The sequence below is a fragment of the Sinocyclocheilus anshuiensis genome, unplaced genomic scaffold (genome assembly GCF_001515605.1).
Source record: "Sinocyclocheilus anshuiensis isolate Anshui unplaced genomic scaffold, SAMN03320099.WGS_v1.1 scaffold801, whole genome shotgun sequence".
Classification (NCBI taxonomy): domain Eukaryota; kingdom Metazoa; phylum Chordata; class Actinopteri; order Cypriniformes; family Cyprinidae; genus Sinocyclocheilus; species Sinocyclocheilus anshuiensis.
In genome coordinates, this window is record NW_015536541.1 from 276,609 (window position 1) to 295,544 (window position 18,936).

At 36.0% G+C, this 18,936-nt stretch overlaps 2 protein-coding genes across 3 annotated transcripts in view; both read left to right on the forward strand.

Annotated features, from left to right (window-relative positions):
• scrn2 (secernin 2) overlaps positions 1 to 5,900 on the forward strand; it is a 9,901-nt gene extending 4,001 nt beyond the window's left edge. For both annotated transcript variants that reach the window (XM_016498020.1, XM_016498013.1), the window contains 5 exons: positions 656 to 871; positions 2,893 to 3,058; positions 3,133 to 3,301; positions 5,494 to 5,656; positions 5,745 to 5,900. In XM_016498020.1, the coding sequence (XP_016353506.1) occupies positions 656 to 871; positions 2,893 to 3,058; positions 3,133 to 3,301; positions 5,494 to 5,646 (704 nt within the window). In that variant the 3' untranslated portion in view covers positions 5,647 to 5,656; positions 5,745 to 5,900. The remainder of the gene's footprint in view (positions 1 to 655; positions 872 to 2,892; positions 3,059 to 3,132; positions 3,302 to 5,493; positions 5,657 to 5,744) is intronic.
• Positions 5,901 to 13,485: 7,585 nt separating this feature from the next.
• LOC107697304 (histone H2A deubiquitinase MYSM1-like) overlaps positions 13,486 to 18,936 on the forward strand; it is an 11,002-nt gene continuing 5,551 nt past the window's right edge. The window contains exons 1-13 of the mRNA XM_016498030.1: positions 13,486 to 13,588; positions 14,264 to 14,336; positions 14,479 to 14,549; positions 14,681 to 14,746; positions 15,157 to 15,229; positions 15,345 to 15,443; positions 15,931 to 16,357; positions 16,450 to 16,660; positions 17,247 to 17,377; positions 17,485 to 17,588; positions 17,717 to 17,794; positions 18,160 to 18,245; positions 18,354 to 18,408. Of these exons, the coding sequence (XP_016353516.1) occupies positions 13,530 to 13,588; positions 14,264 to 14,336; positions 14,479 to 14,549; positions 14,681 to 14,746; positions 15,157 to 15,229; positions 15,345 to 15,443; positions 15,931 to 16,357; positions 16,450 to 16,660; positions 17,247 to 17,377; positions 17,485 to 17,588; positions 17,717 to 17,794; positions 18,160 to 18,245; positions 18,354 to 18,408 (1,533 nt within the window). The 5' untranslated portion in view covers positions 13,486 to 13,529. The remainder of the gene's footprint in view (positions 13,589 to 14,263; positions 14,337 to 14,478; positions 14,550 to 14,680; positions 14,747 to 15,156; positions 15,230 to 15,344; positions 15,444 to 15,930; positions 16,358 to 16,449; positions 16,661 to 17,246; positions 17,378 to 17,484; positions 17,589 to 17,716; positions 17,795 to 18,159; positions 18,246 to 18,353; positions 18,409 to 18,936) is intronic.

The window sequence follows — 18,936 nt, forward strand, 5'->3', positions numbered from 1 at the left end:
CACACATATATAATATACATGTACAGTCGTGGTCAGAATTATTGGCATTTGGCATATAAGCATTGAATAAAAGGGTGCTGTTAATTGTGTCCAATGTGTATTAGAGAAAAACATTTATGTCATAATGATATTTCCCCCAATTTTAAATTCTTATTCTCCAATGAAAGGTTAGATTTATGTGAATTTTTTTTAAATAAAAGATCAAAATGATTAACAATGCAGATTTATTTTCACAGCCTTCTTTGATAATATTTACCAAGGGTGCCAATAATTCTGACCACGACTGTATATGTTATAGAGAGAGGAATTACAAATGTGTCAAGTTATGTAATTTATAATATACAATTATATACATAATAATTATAACATTATTAATAGAAATGAACAATTTATATAAATGTACTAAAATATTTGATTAGTAATGTTACTTTGTTTTAGCATTTTCAAAATCATTTATTTATTTACAGGCTGTATTAGATTTTAAATCCCAGATTTACAGTGTGGCCTTAGACTTTTGGACCCCACTTTATTTGCAATTATATATCTATGTACAATAGCTATATCAGGATAAAACATCTCATGTATTGATATAACAGTTTTATATCTAAAAAAAATCCATCTCTAAAAATAAACCCGAGGTTATTTATTTTGTCAGAGGGAGTCAAGAACGTCTCTAACCAGCTGACGATAGGCACAGAGATCTCTACGGAGCATTCGGAGCTGCGCGCTGTGGCTCAGGCTCAGGGCTGGTGGAGTGGAGAGGGGGACTTCAGCTTCTCTGCTGTCTTCAGCCCTGACAACCCCCCTGCCAGGATGGAAATGGCCAAGCAGCGGTATGTGGGCGGCACAGCCCTGCTCCAGCAGCACAACGGTACGTTTGCGTTTCTCTGCCATCATAACTGAGGAGTGGGGTTGTGTTAACAACAGGGAACTTGAATGTCATAGCTAGGTTTTGTAAATGTGTATTTGAAGTGTTTTGGTTGCAGTAAGATGCAGATGAGTTCTATCCTAACTCTTGCTATCCAGAGTTGTTTTGTTATTTTGAAGAGTGTATCCATTAAAATATGTTGAATACTGCCATCTACTGTTTAGAAACTGCATTTACATTTACTTTATTTATTTTTTTTATTTATTTTTTTTTAGCAATTATTAGTAAAAGCATGAATGAATGATGCATTTATATAGCGCTTTATTGTGTATTTTTGTATACCCAAAGCGCTTTACAATCATGTGGCATGGACAACTAAATTTGTGACTTTGTTTTATGACATTATTATAAGATTTTGTCTTCTTTTCGGTTTCTAATAATTTACTATAATAATAATACTGTGTGTTTTATATATTGAATGTGGTTTATGTAATTATGTAGTGCTTATAATGAATCATGTGACTTGAATTTCCATGCAACTACTAGTACTATTTGAGATACAGTAGCATTTGTTTTGTTTTCCCAATTGCTCAAAATGTCACTACTTGATTGTGGTGTGGTGATTATTTTATTTTTTTCAAAGTTTTTTTTGGATCCTGCTCCCACATTTATATTATAATACATTATTATTATTTATACCTTATATTTTTATTGAATACAAATGTACTATTTAATGTTGTTTTATTATTAAAGGGGTCATATGATGTTGCTAAAAAGAACATTATTTTGTGTATTTGGTGTAATGAAATGTGTTTATGCGGTTTAAGGTTAAAAAAACACATTATTTTCCACATACTGTACATTATTGTTTCTCCTCTATGCCCCGCCTTTCTGAAACGCGTCGATTTTTACAAAGCTCATCGTTCTGAAAAAGCGAGGTGTGCTGTGATTGGCCAGCTATCCAGTGCGTTGTGATTGGCCGAATACCTCAAGCGTGTGACGGAAATGTTACGCCCCTTACCATACTGTGATGCCGTCTCCCGGAGCGACGAGACAAACACATTAAAACCCATTATAAACCAGGCATTTGTTGCATCCAGTGGGGACATGATTAAGAGAAAGGAAAACTTGAAATCGCATCATATGACCCCTGTAAAATTAATGGAATATATTGTTATTTTTATTTTGTGGTATACAATGCATGCCTTTTTTTGCATTATTTTTTATTAAATACATAATTGCATAATTACAGATGTTACTGTGACTTGCTGGTTTTACAGGTTTATTTGTCATCATCTAATCTACACTACTGTTCAAAAGTTTGGGGTCAGTAAGATTAAAAAAATATATACTTTTATTCATCAAGGGTGCATTAAATTGATCACAAGTGACAGTAAATACATTTAAATACAATTTAACTGTTTTTCAAATAAATGCTGCTCTTTTGAACTTTCTATACATTAGTGAAACCTGAAAGAACATGTATAATGATTTCCACAAAAATATTAAGCAGCACAACAACTGTTTTCAACATTGATAATGATAAGAAATGTTTCTTGTGCAGCAAATTAGCATATTAGAATGATTAGAAGGATCATGTGACACTGAAGACTAATGATGCTGAATATTCAGCTTTGTCGTCACAGGAATAAATGACATTTTAATACGTATTAAAATACAAAACATAATTATATTTCACATTATTTTGTAATACAGTATTTTATCTTATTATTCTGTAATATTATAATATTATTTTACTGTGATCAAATAAATGCAGTCTTGATAAGCATAAGGGACTTGTATAAAAAACACACAAAAAAACAACAACTTTTGAATGGTAATCTATGCCACTTGCCGTATAACACAGCTGACAGGCCAGTTTATACCTGAAATATGACATTTGAACATATGTTATTGAACATTAATGTCTGAAGAAGTTCTTTAAAGTTATTTCTGTAATATTAACTGTGTCATATGCACCTGCCACACATGTTGTTCTCCTCTCCTGACTTCGCTCTGCACAGGCTCGGTGACGGCCGAGGTGATGATGAGCATCCTGAGGGACAAGGCCAGCGGGATCTGTATGGATTCGGAGGGCTTCTGTACTACAGGCAGCATGGTGTCCATCCTCCCGCGCAACCCAGACGTGCCCTGCGTTCACTTCTTCACTGCCACACCCAACCCCTCCAGGTGTGACCCTGAAAGATCAGCTCAAACCTACGTTGTCAGGGTCAGCTGTTCACACTTTGATCCTTCTCTTGCAGGTCTGTATTCAAGCCTTTTATCTTCTCGGAACGCATGAGGCCCGTCAACATGGTGATGTCTCCCCAGTACGGCCCAGACGATCCTGTTAGGACACAGCCTCGGTTCCAGCACCAGGTGGACCGGAAACACGAGCTGTACAAAGCCCACCAGACGGCACTGACCAGTCCTGTAAGTCTGCGAAAATGAAGAACAAAGGCTTTTTATTGATCAAATGCTCTTTGGATTGTTTGTTTTTTAAGATTTTGAACACGAAGCCTGCAAAGTCTACTGTATCATATCTGATACACACATTTCTAAGGCCTCTAAATTATCAACATGAACAAAACTTTGCAGAAAAAACCTATTGCACACAATCTACTACATGCCTTCTGTTGTTTGACTGATAGTTTATACTTTTTTAGAAAGTAAAAGCAAGCCTTTTAGTATAGACCAAGAACGATAACTATAAAGATAACGATATTAGCGTCCACACCAGCGAACGATATCGTCTGTTTATTCTAAGCGCATGCTCGTCTGCCGCTTTAAATTCTCGAGCTCGTTACAGCAGGATGGATTCTGATTGTCTCTCAATTTTTTATCGTTCATCAGCTGGAGAAAAATCGTTTTGAAAGTGATTCAAACGATATAGTTTCTCTTTGTCTTTATTGTTATAGTTGTGGTGTGGACTCTGCTATTCTTAAATATTGAGAATGATTTTTAGAACTATATCTTTATCGTTATCTTTATAGTTATCGTCTTTGGTGTGAACGGGCCTTAATTCTAAACCTGTCCAAGTCATGATTCATATGTCCTTTTGATTTGAAATCATCAGTTTTATGAAGTAAACATAAGAATATCATTTGTATTGTTAGCAATATTTGAAGACGAGCTCTTACTCGACTGAAGCAACTTAGGTTTATTTGATTATCCATACATGATTTTTAGTTAAAATGTGAGAATCAAATATGATACAACAGGCTTTTGAGGAACATTTATTTGTACATATGTGACCCTGGACCACAAAACCAGTTTTAAGTCGCTGGGGTATATTTGTAGCAATAGCCAAAAATACATTGTATGGGTCAAAATTATAGATTTTTATTTATGCCAAAAAACATTAGGATATTAAGTAAAGATCATGTTCCATGAAGATATTTTGTAAATTTCCTACTGTAAATATATTAAAACTTAATTTTTAATTAGTAATATGCATTGCTAAGAACTTAATTTGGACAACTTTAAAGGTGATTTTCTCAATATTTTGATTTTTCTGCACCCTCAGATTCCAGATTTTCAAATAGTTGCATCTCGGCCAAATATTGTCCTTACATACATCACCATACACCATACATCAATGGAAAGCTTATTTATTCAGCTTTTAGATGAATGTATAAATCTTAATTTTGAAAAACTGACACTTAAGACTTTTTGACACTTAAGGTTTTGTGGTCCAGGGTCACATATGTCAATCATAATTGTATTGCATTGCATTATGTTTTTCTCTCAGAATAAAAACAACAGAGCTTTGATCATAAAACTAAGCATTTAAATGTCATAATTACTCATCTTGAGATGTATTATTGGGGAGATATAGAGTAACAACTGATTTTAATATGCATTTTATGTAAGTAGTCTGCTATACTGTTATCAAGACTGATTTAATTTCAGTCAGAATTTATTCATAATTATAAATTGTAGAACTTTGATTTTGTCTAAAGGTTCAATAAACGGTTTCATTTCAAAATATTTGAATATTTCAGACTATTATTTCATATGTCAGGCTAGGTTTAAAGAAATATTTTGGGTTCAATTTAATACAAGTTACACTCAGTCAACAGCATTTGTGGCATAATGTTACTTACCACAAAAAATAGTCCCTCATTTTCTTAAAAATAAATAAAATAAATTAAGTTTAAGTGGGGTAAAAAATGGAAGTGATTTGAGGCCCATTTTAAAAGGGTTATAAAAGCAGAAATATAAAGCTTATAATTTTTATAAAAGATTGTGTGGGATTCCTATTGAAATAACCTTAAAACAGTTTTAGGATTTTATTGGATATGGCAGGTTGTTGTCATGGCAACAAAGTTGTAAAATTGGATATAACTGGATATAAAACAGAAAATGTTAGTTTTTTTTCACACTAAAGTCATGTTAACATGCATGTCGATTACATATTGTGTCTATACTATTAAAACAGTCAGTATTTTAACAATTATGGATTGTCTCCTTTCACTTTCATTGTAAATGCCTCACTATAACCCATATTTTTGCTAAAAAGGGGAAATAATTTTTGTAGTCATCAAAAATGCCACAACTGCTCTCACTGAGCTTAAGGTACACTGAATCTGCAATATTCTTATATAGCCCTGTGTGTGTGTCAGGATGCTGGAGTCTCTCTACAGGAGACTATGAGATACCTGGAGTCTCAGTGTCTTGAGGAGATCGAGGCCATGCTTAGGGGGGAGATACAGGGCCAGGAGCTCGGGGATCTGTTCTTCGACTGTGTGGACACCGAGATCAAATTCTACCAGTGAGACAGAGCAGGTAAACAGAAATGTCAGCGTATCTCTCACACATCTGACCTGTGACTTCCACTGTCTGATATTGCCTGTAACTTGTGGCTGTTTTGCAGTTGTCGTTGTGAATGTCACTAGTGCTTGCTGATCTGCCTGGAGAGAGAGAGAGACAGTCCAGAGCGCACAGGTTCCTGCCTGCTCAAATCCTGCTCTCCTAGTTCCCCTGATGCCATGCCAAACTAATTGTCATGTCCATGCCACACTAACTGTAACTTAAAAAAACACACACACACTAGATATTCATTCATGTGAGTGCATCACCATAATCATATGTAATTGTCGCACAGGGCGGTCATATACGCATCACATTAACCGGTTTGTGATAGATTACTAAGGTGTGTATGTGCTGTGGGTAGATGTGTGAGATAAGAGATGTTAGTGAAAACACTTTTCATTCCTGTAATAGACGGGCTCAGCTACCAGACTGACCCTCTGAGGAGAAACATAATAAAATATCAATGATTCAGAATGTCTGGCATCTTTATTATTACTGAAACACGGGTAGTTCATGTCACCTCGGGGATGTTTGAAGTGGAGGAAAGCCCAGAAAACAGCCCAACTGCCATGTCCAGGTTCATAGGATTGACCAAAAAGATTTTTCTGAAGAGGATGTGTAAATATAAAATATATACACTGCTGTTCAAAAGTTTGGAATCAGTAAGATTTGTAATATATATTTTTTTAAAGTCTCTTCTGCTCATCATGGCTGCAGTTATTTGATCAGAAATACAGAAAAAACAGTAATATTGTGAAATATTATTACAATTTAAAATAATTGTTTTCTATTTTAATATACTTTAAAATATAATTTATTTCTGTGATTCAAAGCTGAATTTTCAGCGTCATTACTCCAGTCTTCGGTGTCAAATGATCCTTCAGAAATCATTCTAATATGCTGATTTAATATCAATATTGGAAACAGTTTTGCTGCTTCATATTTTTTGGAACCTGTGATATTTTTTTCAGGATTCTTTGATGAATAAAAAGTTTAAAAGAACAGCATTTATTCAAAATATAAACCTTTATAACAATATACACTACCGTTCAAAAGTTGGGTTCAGTACATTTTTTTTTAAATTTTTTTGAAAGTAATGACTACTTTTATTCAGCAAGGATGTGTTAAATGGATAAAAAGTGATAGTAAAGAGTCATATTGTTAGAATAAAAAAAAAAGTGACAGACATTATTAGAAAATATTTCAATTTGTTATTTTTCAATGGCTCTAGCCACTACTACTTGACTACATTTGCATATAACCAATCATTTTATCCTATTGTCCCGGCCACGCCCACTGGTGTTTCGCTGCGTTACGCCTGCATAGTGCATATGTTTGGGTTTCTGTACAGACTTCAGAAGGATTCCAGTATCGTGAAGGAATGGATGGTATATTTTTAATTGCGCAGGCTATCCCAGATCGCTTTGTATGTTTGTTCAGGGCATTTGACTGCAGATTGCTTTGTAAAGGAGGCACAGTGTAATGGAGAGTTCATACAAAGAAACATTTGTTGAAAGATGAAGCAGCCAACTCTGTTGAATCTGACAGCAGTTGCATCGCAAACCATAAGTAAACAATTTCATAACGATCTGTCTGTAAATTATGGTTTGGTATGGATAATGTTTTTGAAACACTTATTCACCTTGCGTTGATAGCTCATATTTACATTTATATAGATCAGTGGATCAGACTTTTTCTATGCAGTGACGTTAGTCAATCATAACATTGGACTTTTACTGGATAATTCAGAGGCTTAGAATGAGGGTTGAAAGTAATAATGAGGGTTTGTTTTGTTAACATTAAAGTGAACAAGGAACATATTACAATAATTAAAAAAAAGTCATGACAGTTTAAAAGATGCGATTCTCATCAACCAATCAACATCGTGAGAGAGAGGCAGACCATATTTGAATATTAAATGAGAATCCTTTGATTCGTCCTCCTCAGTTAGATTAATTAATCGCCACACTGTGTAATTAATTCAATTAAAAATTTTAAACGATTGACAGCCCTAGTAGAAATACTCCAAACTTGATAGTCTTCGGTGACTTAATCAGTGACTGTCAACTTAGGGGATGACTGTGTTCAGCTTTTGGCTGTTAGAAAGAGACTCAACCCCTTCAATGTAACAAATAATTACAAAGTCCCTATTAAATAATAAATAATAAGTAATAACTAAAATGATGATAACAAATAATAAAACTATTTAATAATATAAAAATAAAATAAAAAATAACAACATTAATAATTGAATATAGAAAAAAACAATAGCATTAAACATAAATTAAATGCTAGTAATGACAAATACTAATAAAAGCTATAATACTATAAAATAATAATAATAAGGATATGAAGAATAAGCAGCAAAATGATTACTACCAATGTAAGCAATAATAATATAGAATTAAACATAAAAAATAACTAAAATGCTAACAAGTAGTGATTAAAAACTATATAATAATTAAATATATCATAACAAAATAAAATGGATGATGAAAATAATAATAACAATGATGATACAGAAAAGAAAAATAATAGCAAAAAAAAAACAAACTTAAATGGTAATTAGGGGTGAAACAATATCTTGTGCCACAATAAATCACAATACAAAAATGCAACATGTGTATTGTGGATAGTATATCACAATACAAATATATATCATGTATAGTTCACCCAAAATGAAAGTTCAAAGTACCGTGATCATGAGAGTATCGTCTCGTGAGATCAGTAATGTGTATCAAACCGAATCGTGATGAGTGTTACACCCCTAGTATGACAAATAATTTTAATAATAAGATGTATAATAATGCAAAAGTAGGATGTCCTATCAGAAGCTAACATCTCAGAGAATTGGTAGTGTTTGCATCACAGCTTCATTCAACACAGAGCTTGATGAAGCACCACAGTAGGTGACGGATGGGCCTCTGTGTTCAGTTTCTCGCGGAATTTCTGTCTTGGATGGTGATGTTGAGTGGTGTCCCTCCACATCATATCTATGTGAATGACCCACGGCATCAGGTGGTGTGATGCTCTCACTCACCCTCGCTCAACTGAGTCCCTCTAACCTTAGCGAAATGCTGCTTTATATCTCACTGACAGTGAAGATCAATAGTGAAGGCTTCGCTCAGTGGGTGATGGTTGGGGTCCAGTTCAGCTTCTTGTGGGATTGCTGACACGTGTTCGGGAGGTGTTGTGCTGAATTTGGTGGAGCTAGAAGGAGGCCAGCACCTCCTGTGCTGTGGTGCATGAAAAACAACAACAACAACAATAATAATATATTTGCAAATAAGCTGTGATGCAGCGACTACCAATGGGAGAACAGAAAGTTGTCCGCCACCGGATACAGAAAAAAGAAGACAAATAATAAAAACGAATAAAGAATAATAGAAAAAACTAAAATTATAATAACAAATAATTAATTTAATTGTAGCAGCAAATACTACATGTAAATAATAATAATAATAAATTGTATAATAATAACATAAATTATATAATTATATGTATAATAAAATAAAAAAATAATTGACATTTTTTCTAAATAAAAAAATAACTATCATTAAATATATAACTATCATTATGCACAAAAAAAATTAAAATTAAAGTTCATTTTGTGTGGGTTTTTTTATGTTGAATGTGTGGCTGTTTAGCGTCTCATATACTAAGCATAAGTAAATGTGGAAGTAAATGTGCTCAAATAAACAGTCCAGTGCAGTGGTGGGCAAGAGGGAGATTATATGGATATCGCTGGAGACATGGAGGTGAGTACAGGAGATCGCTGGAGACTCAGAGGCGAATAGAGGAGAGTCAGAGGCGAGTAGATGAGAGTCAGAGGCGAGTAGAGGAGATCGCTGGAGACTCAGAGGCGAATAGAGGAGATCGCTGGAGACTCAGAGGCGAAAAAATAACTAAAATGCTAACAAGTAGTGATTAAAAACTATATAATAATTAAATATATCATAACAAAATAAAATGGATGATGAAAATAATAATAACGATGATACAGAAAAGAAAAATAATAGCAAAAAAAAAACAAACTTAAATGGTAATTAGGGGTGAAACAATATCTTGTGCCACAATAAATCACAATACAAAAATGCAACATGTGTATTGTGGATAGTATATCACAATACAAATATATATCATGTATAGTTCACCCAAAATGAAAGTTCAAAGTACCGTGATCATGAGAGTATCGTCTCGTGAGATCAGTAATGTGTATCAAACCGAATCGTGATGAGTGTTACACCCCTAGTATGACAAATAATTTTAATAATAAGATGTATAATAATGCAAAAGTAGGATGTCCTATCAGAAGCTAACATCTCAGAGAATTGGTAGTGTTTGCATCACAGCTTCATTCAACACAGAGCTTGATGAAGCACCACAGTAGGTGACGGATGGGCCTCTGTGTTCAGTTTCTCGCGGAATTTCTGTCTTGGATGGTGATGTTGAGTGGTGTCCCTCCACATCATATCTATGTGAATGACCCACGGCATCAGGTGGTGTGATGCTCTCACTCACCCTCGCTCAACTGAGTCCCTCTAACCTTAGCGAAATGCTGCTTTATATCTCACTGACAGTGAAGATCAATAGTGAAGGCTTCGCTCAGTGGGTGATGGTTGGGGTCCAGTTCAGCTTCTTGTGGGATTGCTGACACGTGTTCGGGAGGTGTTGTGCTGAATTTGGTGGAGCTAGAAGGAGGCCAACACCTCCTGTGCTGTGGTGCATGAAAAACAACAACAACAACAATAATAATATATTTGCAAATAAGCTGTGATGCAGCGACTACCAATGGGAGAACAGAAAGTTGTCCGCCACCGGATACAGAAAAAAGAAGACAAATAATAAAAACGAATAAAGAATAATAGAAAAAACTAAAATTATAATAACAAATAATTAATTTAATTGTAGCAGCAAATACTACATGTAAATAATAATAATAATAAATTGTATAATAATAACATAAATTATATAATTATATGTATAATAAAATAAAAAAATAATTGACATTTTTTCTAAATAAAAAAATAACTATCATTAAATATATAACTATCATTATGCACAAAAAAAATTAAAATTAAAGTTCATTTTGTGTGGGTTTTTTTATGTTGAATGTGTGGCTGTTTAGCGTCTCATATACTAAGTATAAGTAAATGTGGAAGTAAATGTGCTCAAATAAACAGTCCAGTGCAGTGGTGGGCAAGAGGGAGATTATATGGATATCGCTGGAGACATGGAGGTGAGTACAGGAGATCGCTGGAGACTCAGAGGCGAATAGAGAAGATCGCTGGAGACTCAGAGGTGAATAGAGGAGATCGCTGGAGACTCAGAGGCGAGTAGAGGAGAGTCAGAGGCGAGTAGATGAGAGTCAGAGGCGAGTAGAGGAGATCGCTGGAGACTCAGAGGCGAATAGAGGAGATCGCTGGAGACTCAGAGGCGAGGAGAGGGAGATCGCTGGAGACTCAGAGGTGAATAGAGGAGATCGCTGGAGACTCAGAGGTGAATAGAGGAGATCGCTGGAGACTCAGAGGCGAGGAGAGGTGATCGCTGGAGACTCAGAGGTGAGTAGAGGTGATCTCTGGAGACTCAGAGGTGAGTACGGGAGATCGCTGGAGACTCAGAGGTGAATAGAGGAATTCGCTGGAGACTCAGAAGAGGCGAATAGAGAAGATCGCTGGAGACTCAGAGGTGAATAGAGGAGATCGCTGGAGACTCAGAGGCGAGTAGAGGAGAGTCAGAGGCGAGTAGATGAGAGTCAGAGGCGAGTAGAGGAGATCGCTGGAGACTCAGAGGCGAATAGAGGAGATCGCTGGAGACTCAGAGGCGAATAGAGGAGATCGCTGGAGACTCAGAGGCGAGTAGAGGAGATCGCTGGAGACCCAGAGGCGAGTAGAGGTGATCGCTGGAGACTCAGAGGTGAGTAGAGGTGATCACTGGAGACTCAGAGGTGAGTACGGGAGATCGCTGGAGACTCAGAGGTGAATAGAGGAGATCACTGGAGACTCAAGAGGTGAGTACAGGAGATCGTTGGAGACTCAGAGGTGAGCACAGGAGATCGCTGGAGACTCAGAGGTGAGTACAGAAGATCGCTGGAGACTCAGAGGTGAATAGAGGAGATCACTGGAGACTCAAGAGGTGAGTACAGGAGATCGTTGGAGACTCAGAGGTGAGCACAGGAGATCGCTGGAGACTCAGAGGTGAATAGAGGAGATTGTTGGAGACTCAGAGGTGAGTACAGAATATCGCTGGAGACTCAGAGGTGAGTATAGAAGATCGCTGGAGACTCAAAGCTTAGTATAGGAGATCGCTGGAGACTCAGAGGTGATTGGAGACTCAGAGGTGAGTATAGAATATCGCTGGAGACTCAGAGGTGAGTATAGAAGATCGCTGGAGACTCAAAGTTTAGTATAGGAGATCGCTGGAGACTCAGAGGTGAGTAGAGGAGATCGCTGGAGACTCAGAGGTGAGTACGGGAGATCGCTGGAGACTCAGAGGTGAATAGAGGAATTCGTTGGAGACTCAGAGGTGAGTATAGAATATCGCTGGAGACTCAGAGGTGAGTATAGAAGATCGCTGGAGACTCAAAGTTTAGTATAGGAGATCGCTGGAGACTCAGAGGTGAGTATAGGAGATCGCTGGAGACTCAGAGGTGAGTACGGGAGATCGCTGGAGACTCAGAGGTTAGTATAGGAGATCGCTGGAGACTCAGAGGTGAGTATAGGAGATTGCTGGAGACTTGGAATGGAACAGGTAAGACGTTGATGAAGGATCCCTTACAGGCACAGTCTGAGAGTCCATAAGGGTGACCAGACAATGAGTGCTCCTCAAATGGAAGGACGCTTCCTTATAAGGCTGCATATCTGAAGGATGCATCAAGTCCTTCGCTTCCTTTAATCACCCACAATCTTTTCCAATCCATGAAAAATTAATTAGATGAAAATGAATCAACATTGTTCCATTTCATTATGTTATGCAAGACAAAAGAAAAAAAATTAAGGTGAAGCCAAGGCATTATGTTTTGTTTTGTTACAAATCAATCACATAATGCTAAACTGTGCTGCATAAATGTAAACCACTGGGAGACCACTAATGGTTGTCATTGCCTGTGCTGCATTAGTAGAAAGTCTGTTAAAGGGGTCATATGATGCAATTTCAATTTTTCCTTTCTCTTTGGAGTGTTACAAGCTCTTGGTGCATAAAGAAGATCTGTAAAGTTGCAAAGACTAAAGTCTCAATTTGTAAAAATCGACGCGTTTCAGAAAGGTGGGGCATAGAGGAGAAACAATAATGTACAGTATGTGGAAAATAATGTGTTTTTTTAACTTTAAACCGCATAAACACATTTCATTACACCAAATACACAAAATAATGTTCTTTTCAGCAGCATCATATGACCCCTTTAATATAAAATATTTCAATATAAAGTATTCTTCAAATTATAATTCTAGTAGTATTTTCATGCCTAGTAGTAGTATCTAGTAGTATTTTCATTTTATGACGTAACCATGTGCACTTACTAGACTGTCTCATTCTAGCGTTTAATGCTGAGAAGGACTCTAGCCTTGAAACCTCAAAAAGACACATCCTCACTTAGGAAGCGTCCTAATATAAATTGGTGCTTATTTTCAAGTACAAATGCACAGTGCTCACTTTTTTCTGTGCATTAAATTACAGATGAAAAATTACATATCAGTTTGTGCCTTATATTGTGATCTCACACAGCAGTATACAGTATTTTAGTCTAGAATTGAGTGCAACACACAGCAGTAGCGTCATCCTGCCAGTGAGTGGCGCTGTGACAAACATACTCCTCTCGCTCTCTCTGACACTCACATCCGCCGCAAACATGGCAGACGAGGTGGATGTTGTTGATATCGAGGGAGATGAATGTGATGAAAGAGTCGGGTAGGAGATCATTCACTCATTCCCCGCTGTTTGGGGAATATTATAGACTTGTGCTTTGATACGTTTGAATTCATGGATGAGCAGAAATGAGACCGGAGCGAAGGAAAAACGACTGACAGGATTAATATGAACTTCATTAATGTTACTTGCTATCGAGTACACACTATCGGCTCATTATATTTAGCATCAAATCATTAAAGCATGATCTGTTCAGCAGTAACTGTAATGTCACATCAATGTTCTTTACAACCGCTTTTTACAGAAATGTTCCTGCTTCAGTACAAAATTAAGAAAAAAGAGCTGACGATTATTAAAGAAAATAATGCAAACCTATCCCTCAGTTTGTAAAACCAAACACATCGCATGTACGTTAATTTACTTACAATGGAAACCTGTGTGGGGCAAGACTTTTCATTGGAATACACGCTCAAATTCACATTGTTTTACCACAAAACGTATATATTATACGTGTTAACATAAAACTTCAATGAACAAAAACTTCAATTTATATAACGCACATTTTTGTATAGAATAATCAATAAAATAGTTTGAACAAAAATGCGCTTTTAAATCCTCTGTAATCTTGTACTCTACAGTCTAATTGTGTAAATGAGTTACTGTAAACACATTCTTTCAGAATTAACATCTTTTATTATTTGTATGCTCTCTTAACAGCGACCTGAGCAGTGCTGAGATTCTCCAGGATCAATACTTACAGTCTGCTTGGAAGACAAACAGCAATATACTGGTAACAGTAATATGGATTTTAAAGGGCCAGCTCACCCCAAAATGAAAACTGTTGTCACTTTTTTTTAACACTATATGTACAGAGACTCTGAAAACGGATATGATGTGTTGTTGTTGTTGTTGTTGTTATTGTGTGTGTTCAGCCCTGGACACTGGACAGCTCCATCAGCGATGAGAACAGACAGGCCATTGAGAGCATGCTGCTGGAGGAACAGTATCCTTCACACTTCTCACAACACACTGATTCATTTTTATTTTGTTTATGTTTGGTTTTCACATCCCATAATGGACGATGGATGTGATCATTTATTAAGAGAATGTGGTTGTTTTTCTTAATAAAGCAAGGTATTATTTTTCCAGTAAGAAAGCACCAAAGGTGGCATGGACCAATGAGAAGACTAAAGTGAAAAAGTGAGCTCCCTTCTTTTATCCATTTATGTTCATGAATATGTAAACACCTACAAGACCGTTCAAAAGTTTGAGGTATGTTAGAATTTTTAAATACTAATAATCCAGCAAGAACACACAAAAATGACAGTAAAGACATTGTTACAGAAGTTTTCGATTTGTAATAAATGCTGAAAATTCAGCTTTGTTGTCACAAGAATAAATTACAGTTTAATATACATTAAAATAGAAAACTATAATTTTAAATTCTAATATTTCATATGTCTGTTTTGCTGTATTTTTTTATCAAATAGCCTTGGTGAGCATAAAAGACTTCTTCAAAACATTTAAAAATCTTACCGACCCCAAACCTTTGAATGGTTGTGTGTGTGTGTGTGCATAAGTACAGTAATTCACTCAGAATGTCTTTGTAGGACATTGGTGAAGAGTTCTGGAGCACAAACTCGTTGGGTTGAAGAGGAGAAGGATCTCTTTGAGAAAGGACTGGTATGTTTTCTGAACACAGAACTCAGAACTCTCTCTCGCTCTTGCGCTCTCTCTCTCTCTCATAAAAGGAATTAAATTGTTTTTTGTGTTTTTTTACAATTTTAATGGTTTCAAGGCTCAGTTTGGCCACAGGTGGACAAAGATTGCCAAACTAATCGGCACTAGGTCAGTTCTACAGGTGAAGAGCTATGCTAAGCAGTACTTTAAAAATAAGGTATGACTTCAGCCCATTTCCACATTACCATATGAAAATTCATACGCTTTTAGTTCAGATGTGTTTACGGCTTTTAAATTAACTAATTTAAGGGAATAATGATAAATATAGACATCCAAGGGGATATTTTAAAAATCTAAATTAAAAATACATTTGCCATGTTCTTGGATTATGATCGTTTAATACTTTATATATATATATATAAACATTTGTGCTGCTTAATATTTGATGGAAACCACAATACATTTTTTTCAGGATTCTTTGAATAGAAAGTTTAAAAGAACAGCATTTATTTAAAATTGAAATCTTTTGTACAATTATAAATGTCTTTACTATCACTTTGGATCAATTTATTGTGTCCTTGCTAAATGAAAGTATTGATTCCTTTAAAAAAAAAAAAACATTGTAATAAAATAAATGAACGTAAAGAGTTTCTTTCAGTAAGCATCCCCTTATCAGTGATATTTTATTTGTGTTTGAACTTTAGTCTAAAACGGACACACCTGCTGAAGTGCCCTCCTCTAATGTGACTTCAGACACCTCGATCCAGCCTCACATCTCAGCCCTGACCAATGCTGTGCGCATCGAGCAGCTTTCTGATGATGAAGATGTTGACATCACTGATGACTTCAGTGAAGTTGGGCTTCAGTCTGAAAACCAGCCAGAGCCCCCAGGCTCCCCGGAGTGCAACCGCAAAGAAGAACTCAGTCCAATGCCACATCCATCAGACGTACTTTTAAACCCTCTGTCTGAATCAGGAAGCACAGCTGTAGATGGACCCACTGATCCAGACGCTGGCATCACTCATATTGGGATTGATCCAGAACCAAAGGAGGAAAGTGGGACCCACTTCTCTAAATCAGGCAGTCCAGGCAAACACAGCCTGTCTGAGGAGGAGAGCACTGAAAGCGCAGGTACCTCGACATCACTAACATTCATTTAATCTTTGTAACAGTAGCATCCCATTAGCTTTAGCAGTTATAGGTAATGTATTCTTGTACTCCAGATAAGACTGAATCAGGTGAATGTCCTGAGGAGGAGGTGGAGGAAGACCAGGAGGAGGAGGAGGAGCTCAGAGCTCCTGAACAGGAGGTTGTGTTGGACTTAAATACCATCACAGATGAGGAGAAGCATGCCATTCCAGAATTCTTTGAAGGGCGTCCATCAAAAACCCCTGAGAGATATCTAAAAATCCGCAATTACATCCTGGACCAGTGGTGAGACGTTGTTCTGTGCACTTCTGAGGAACATTTTCAAGTTCTTACATCGATTGTCCTTCTAACTGAACATACTATTTGAGTGTTTTTTTTTTAAATTATTTATTTTTTTAATGAAACCGTAAAAATTACACACAATATGTTTTGAATATGGTTTGTTATTTTTATACTTGTTTTTATTATAAAAAACATTTTTAATTGTATGCCCATGTTATTTTTATGCTCACCAAGGCTGCATTTATTTAATCAAAAATATAGAAAAAAAACATAATATTGTGAAATATCATTACAATTTAAAATAGCTGTTTTCTGTCAGTACTGAAAAAAGTTGTGCAGCTTAAAATATTTATGGAAACCATTATACTTTTTTTCAGTATCCTTTGATCCTTTTATCCAGTATCCTTTTATTTATTTATTTTTTTAAACTTACTGTCTTTTTTGATCAATTTAATGCATCCTATCTGAATAAAAGTATTAATTTCTTTCAAAAGAATAATCTTACTGACCCTAAACTTTTGAATGGTATTGTAGGCATATTAAAAACTTGATATTTTTTTGAAAATGAACTTCTCTGATGTCTGTTAAGGGGGAGAAGTAGACCCAAATACCTGAACAAGACATCGGTGCGTCCAGGCTTGAAGAATTGTGGGGATGTCAACTGCATCGGTCGGATACACACCTACCTGGAGCTCATTGGAGCTATTAACTTCAACTGCGGTAATGCTTATTGCTCAGTCAGTTTTCTCTTTTTTTCTCTTCACCATCTTCCTGTTTTCTTGAGTACATTTTCCTTCCCTAAACTCTCTTTCTCCCTTCCTCTGCAGATCAGGCTATCTATAACCGTCCGCGGCTGGTTGATCGCTCTCGGCTAAAGGAAAACAAAGACAGCCTGGAGACGTATCATCTTGCCCAGAGGCTGCAGTCTGTGGTGAGAAAGAATTACAGCTCACTGTTACAGTTCTCATCATCATTATCTGTGGATGATTATCTATTACCAGAACTGTTTTCATTTATCTACTCGTTTAATTATTGTTCTAATGTAATGTGTGTTTGCAGCGCACAAGGAAGCGGCGCATTCGGGACATGTGGGGGAATTGGTGTGATGCTAAAGATCTAGAGGGTCAGACATATGAGGTATAGGAACTCAAAATCTGCAGTTCTTCTTAGAACTGAAATATAATCTACAGAAAAGTACTCCAGCACAGATTGTGTTTATGGCCTGATACGATTAGAATCTATTTTTAAGATTGACATAAAAATGGTCATTAAATGATTCTTGTTTACAAGAATCAAGAATAAAGCATCATTGTGTGATTTTTTTTAAAATTTTTTTTTTGTTGATCCAAGACTAAATTTAAATATCTTTACCCTTAATAATTTTTTTTTGATGAATGTAATAATATATGTACATTTTTAATGGTTTTCTTTTTAGGAAAATTATTTTTGTTTGTCCTTTCTCATTTTTGACCCCTGATTTCTGTGGGTTATTTGTCATCCAGCATCTGAGCGAAGAGGAACTGGCCATCAAAAGAGAGGAGATGAAGAAGAAAGGACCAAAACCATGTAAACTACCCAAACAGAGAGGGTAAACACACACTCACTTACAAAACTGAAGCTTTTAACATCTAGAACTGAACATCATTAATAGCCAATAGTTTGTTTAATGATCTTTCCTTGACTTTGTCCTCTGCAGGTCTTTTGATCCATTCCAGCTCATTCCATGCAAAGCTTTTGGAGAGGAAACCGAGGTAATAATTATTATTACTTGTTAGAGCCCGACCGATATGGTTTTTTTGGGGCCGATACCGATATTAGGGAGTAAAAAGGGCCGATATCAATATATCGTCTGATATTCTTTGTGTATATTATAGTACAGTACCGGTCAAAAGTTTGGACACTTTCCCATTCGTGTGTCCAAACATTTGACTGGTACTATATATAGAATACAGTATATACATAAACAGAATATATATACATAACACACATTTTTGCAATGATCACTCAAAATGTGGTGATCAAACACTTATAATAACGTGACAGAGATACGTAATGGAGGCAGGGCATTTAACAATTTAACAATAAACTTTATTATCCAAAATGAGTCTGACATCAGTGTACTGAACAGTAAAGTTGACGTTTATTCAACTTTAATTCAATTCAATTCCATTCAACTTTATTCCTTTGAAGTTTATTTCACTTCGGAACATTCATTCACGGATTTTCGCTACTGTCTTCACACACAGACGAAACTTACTAGAGAAGTGTGAAGTGTGACA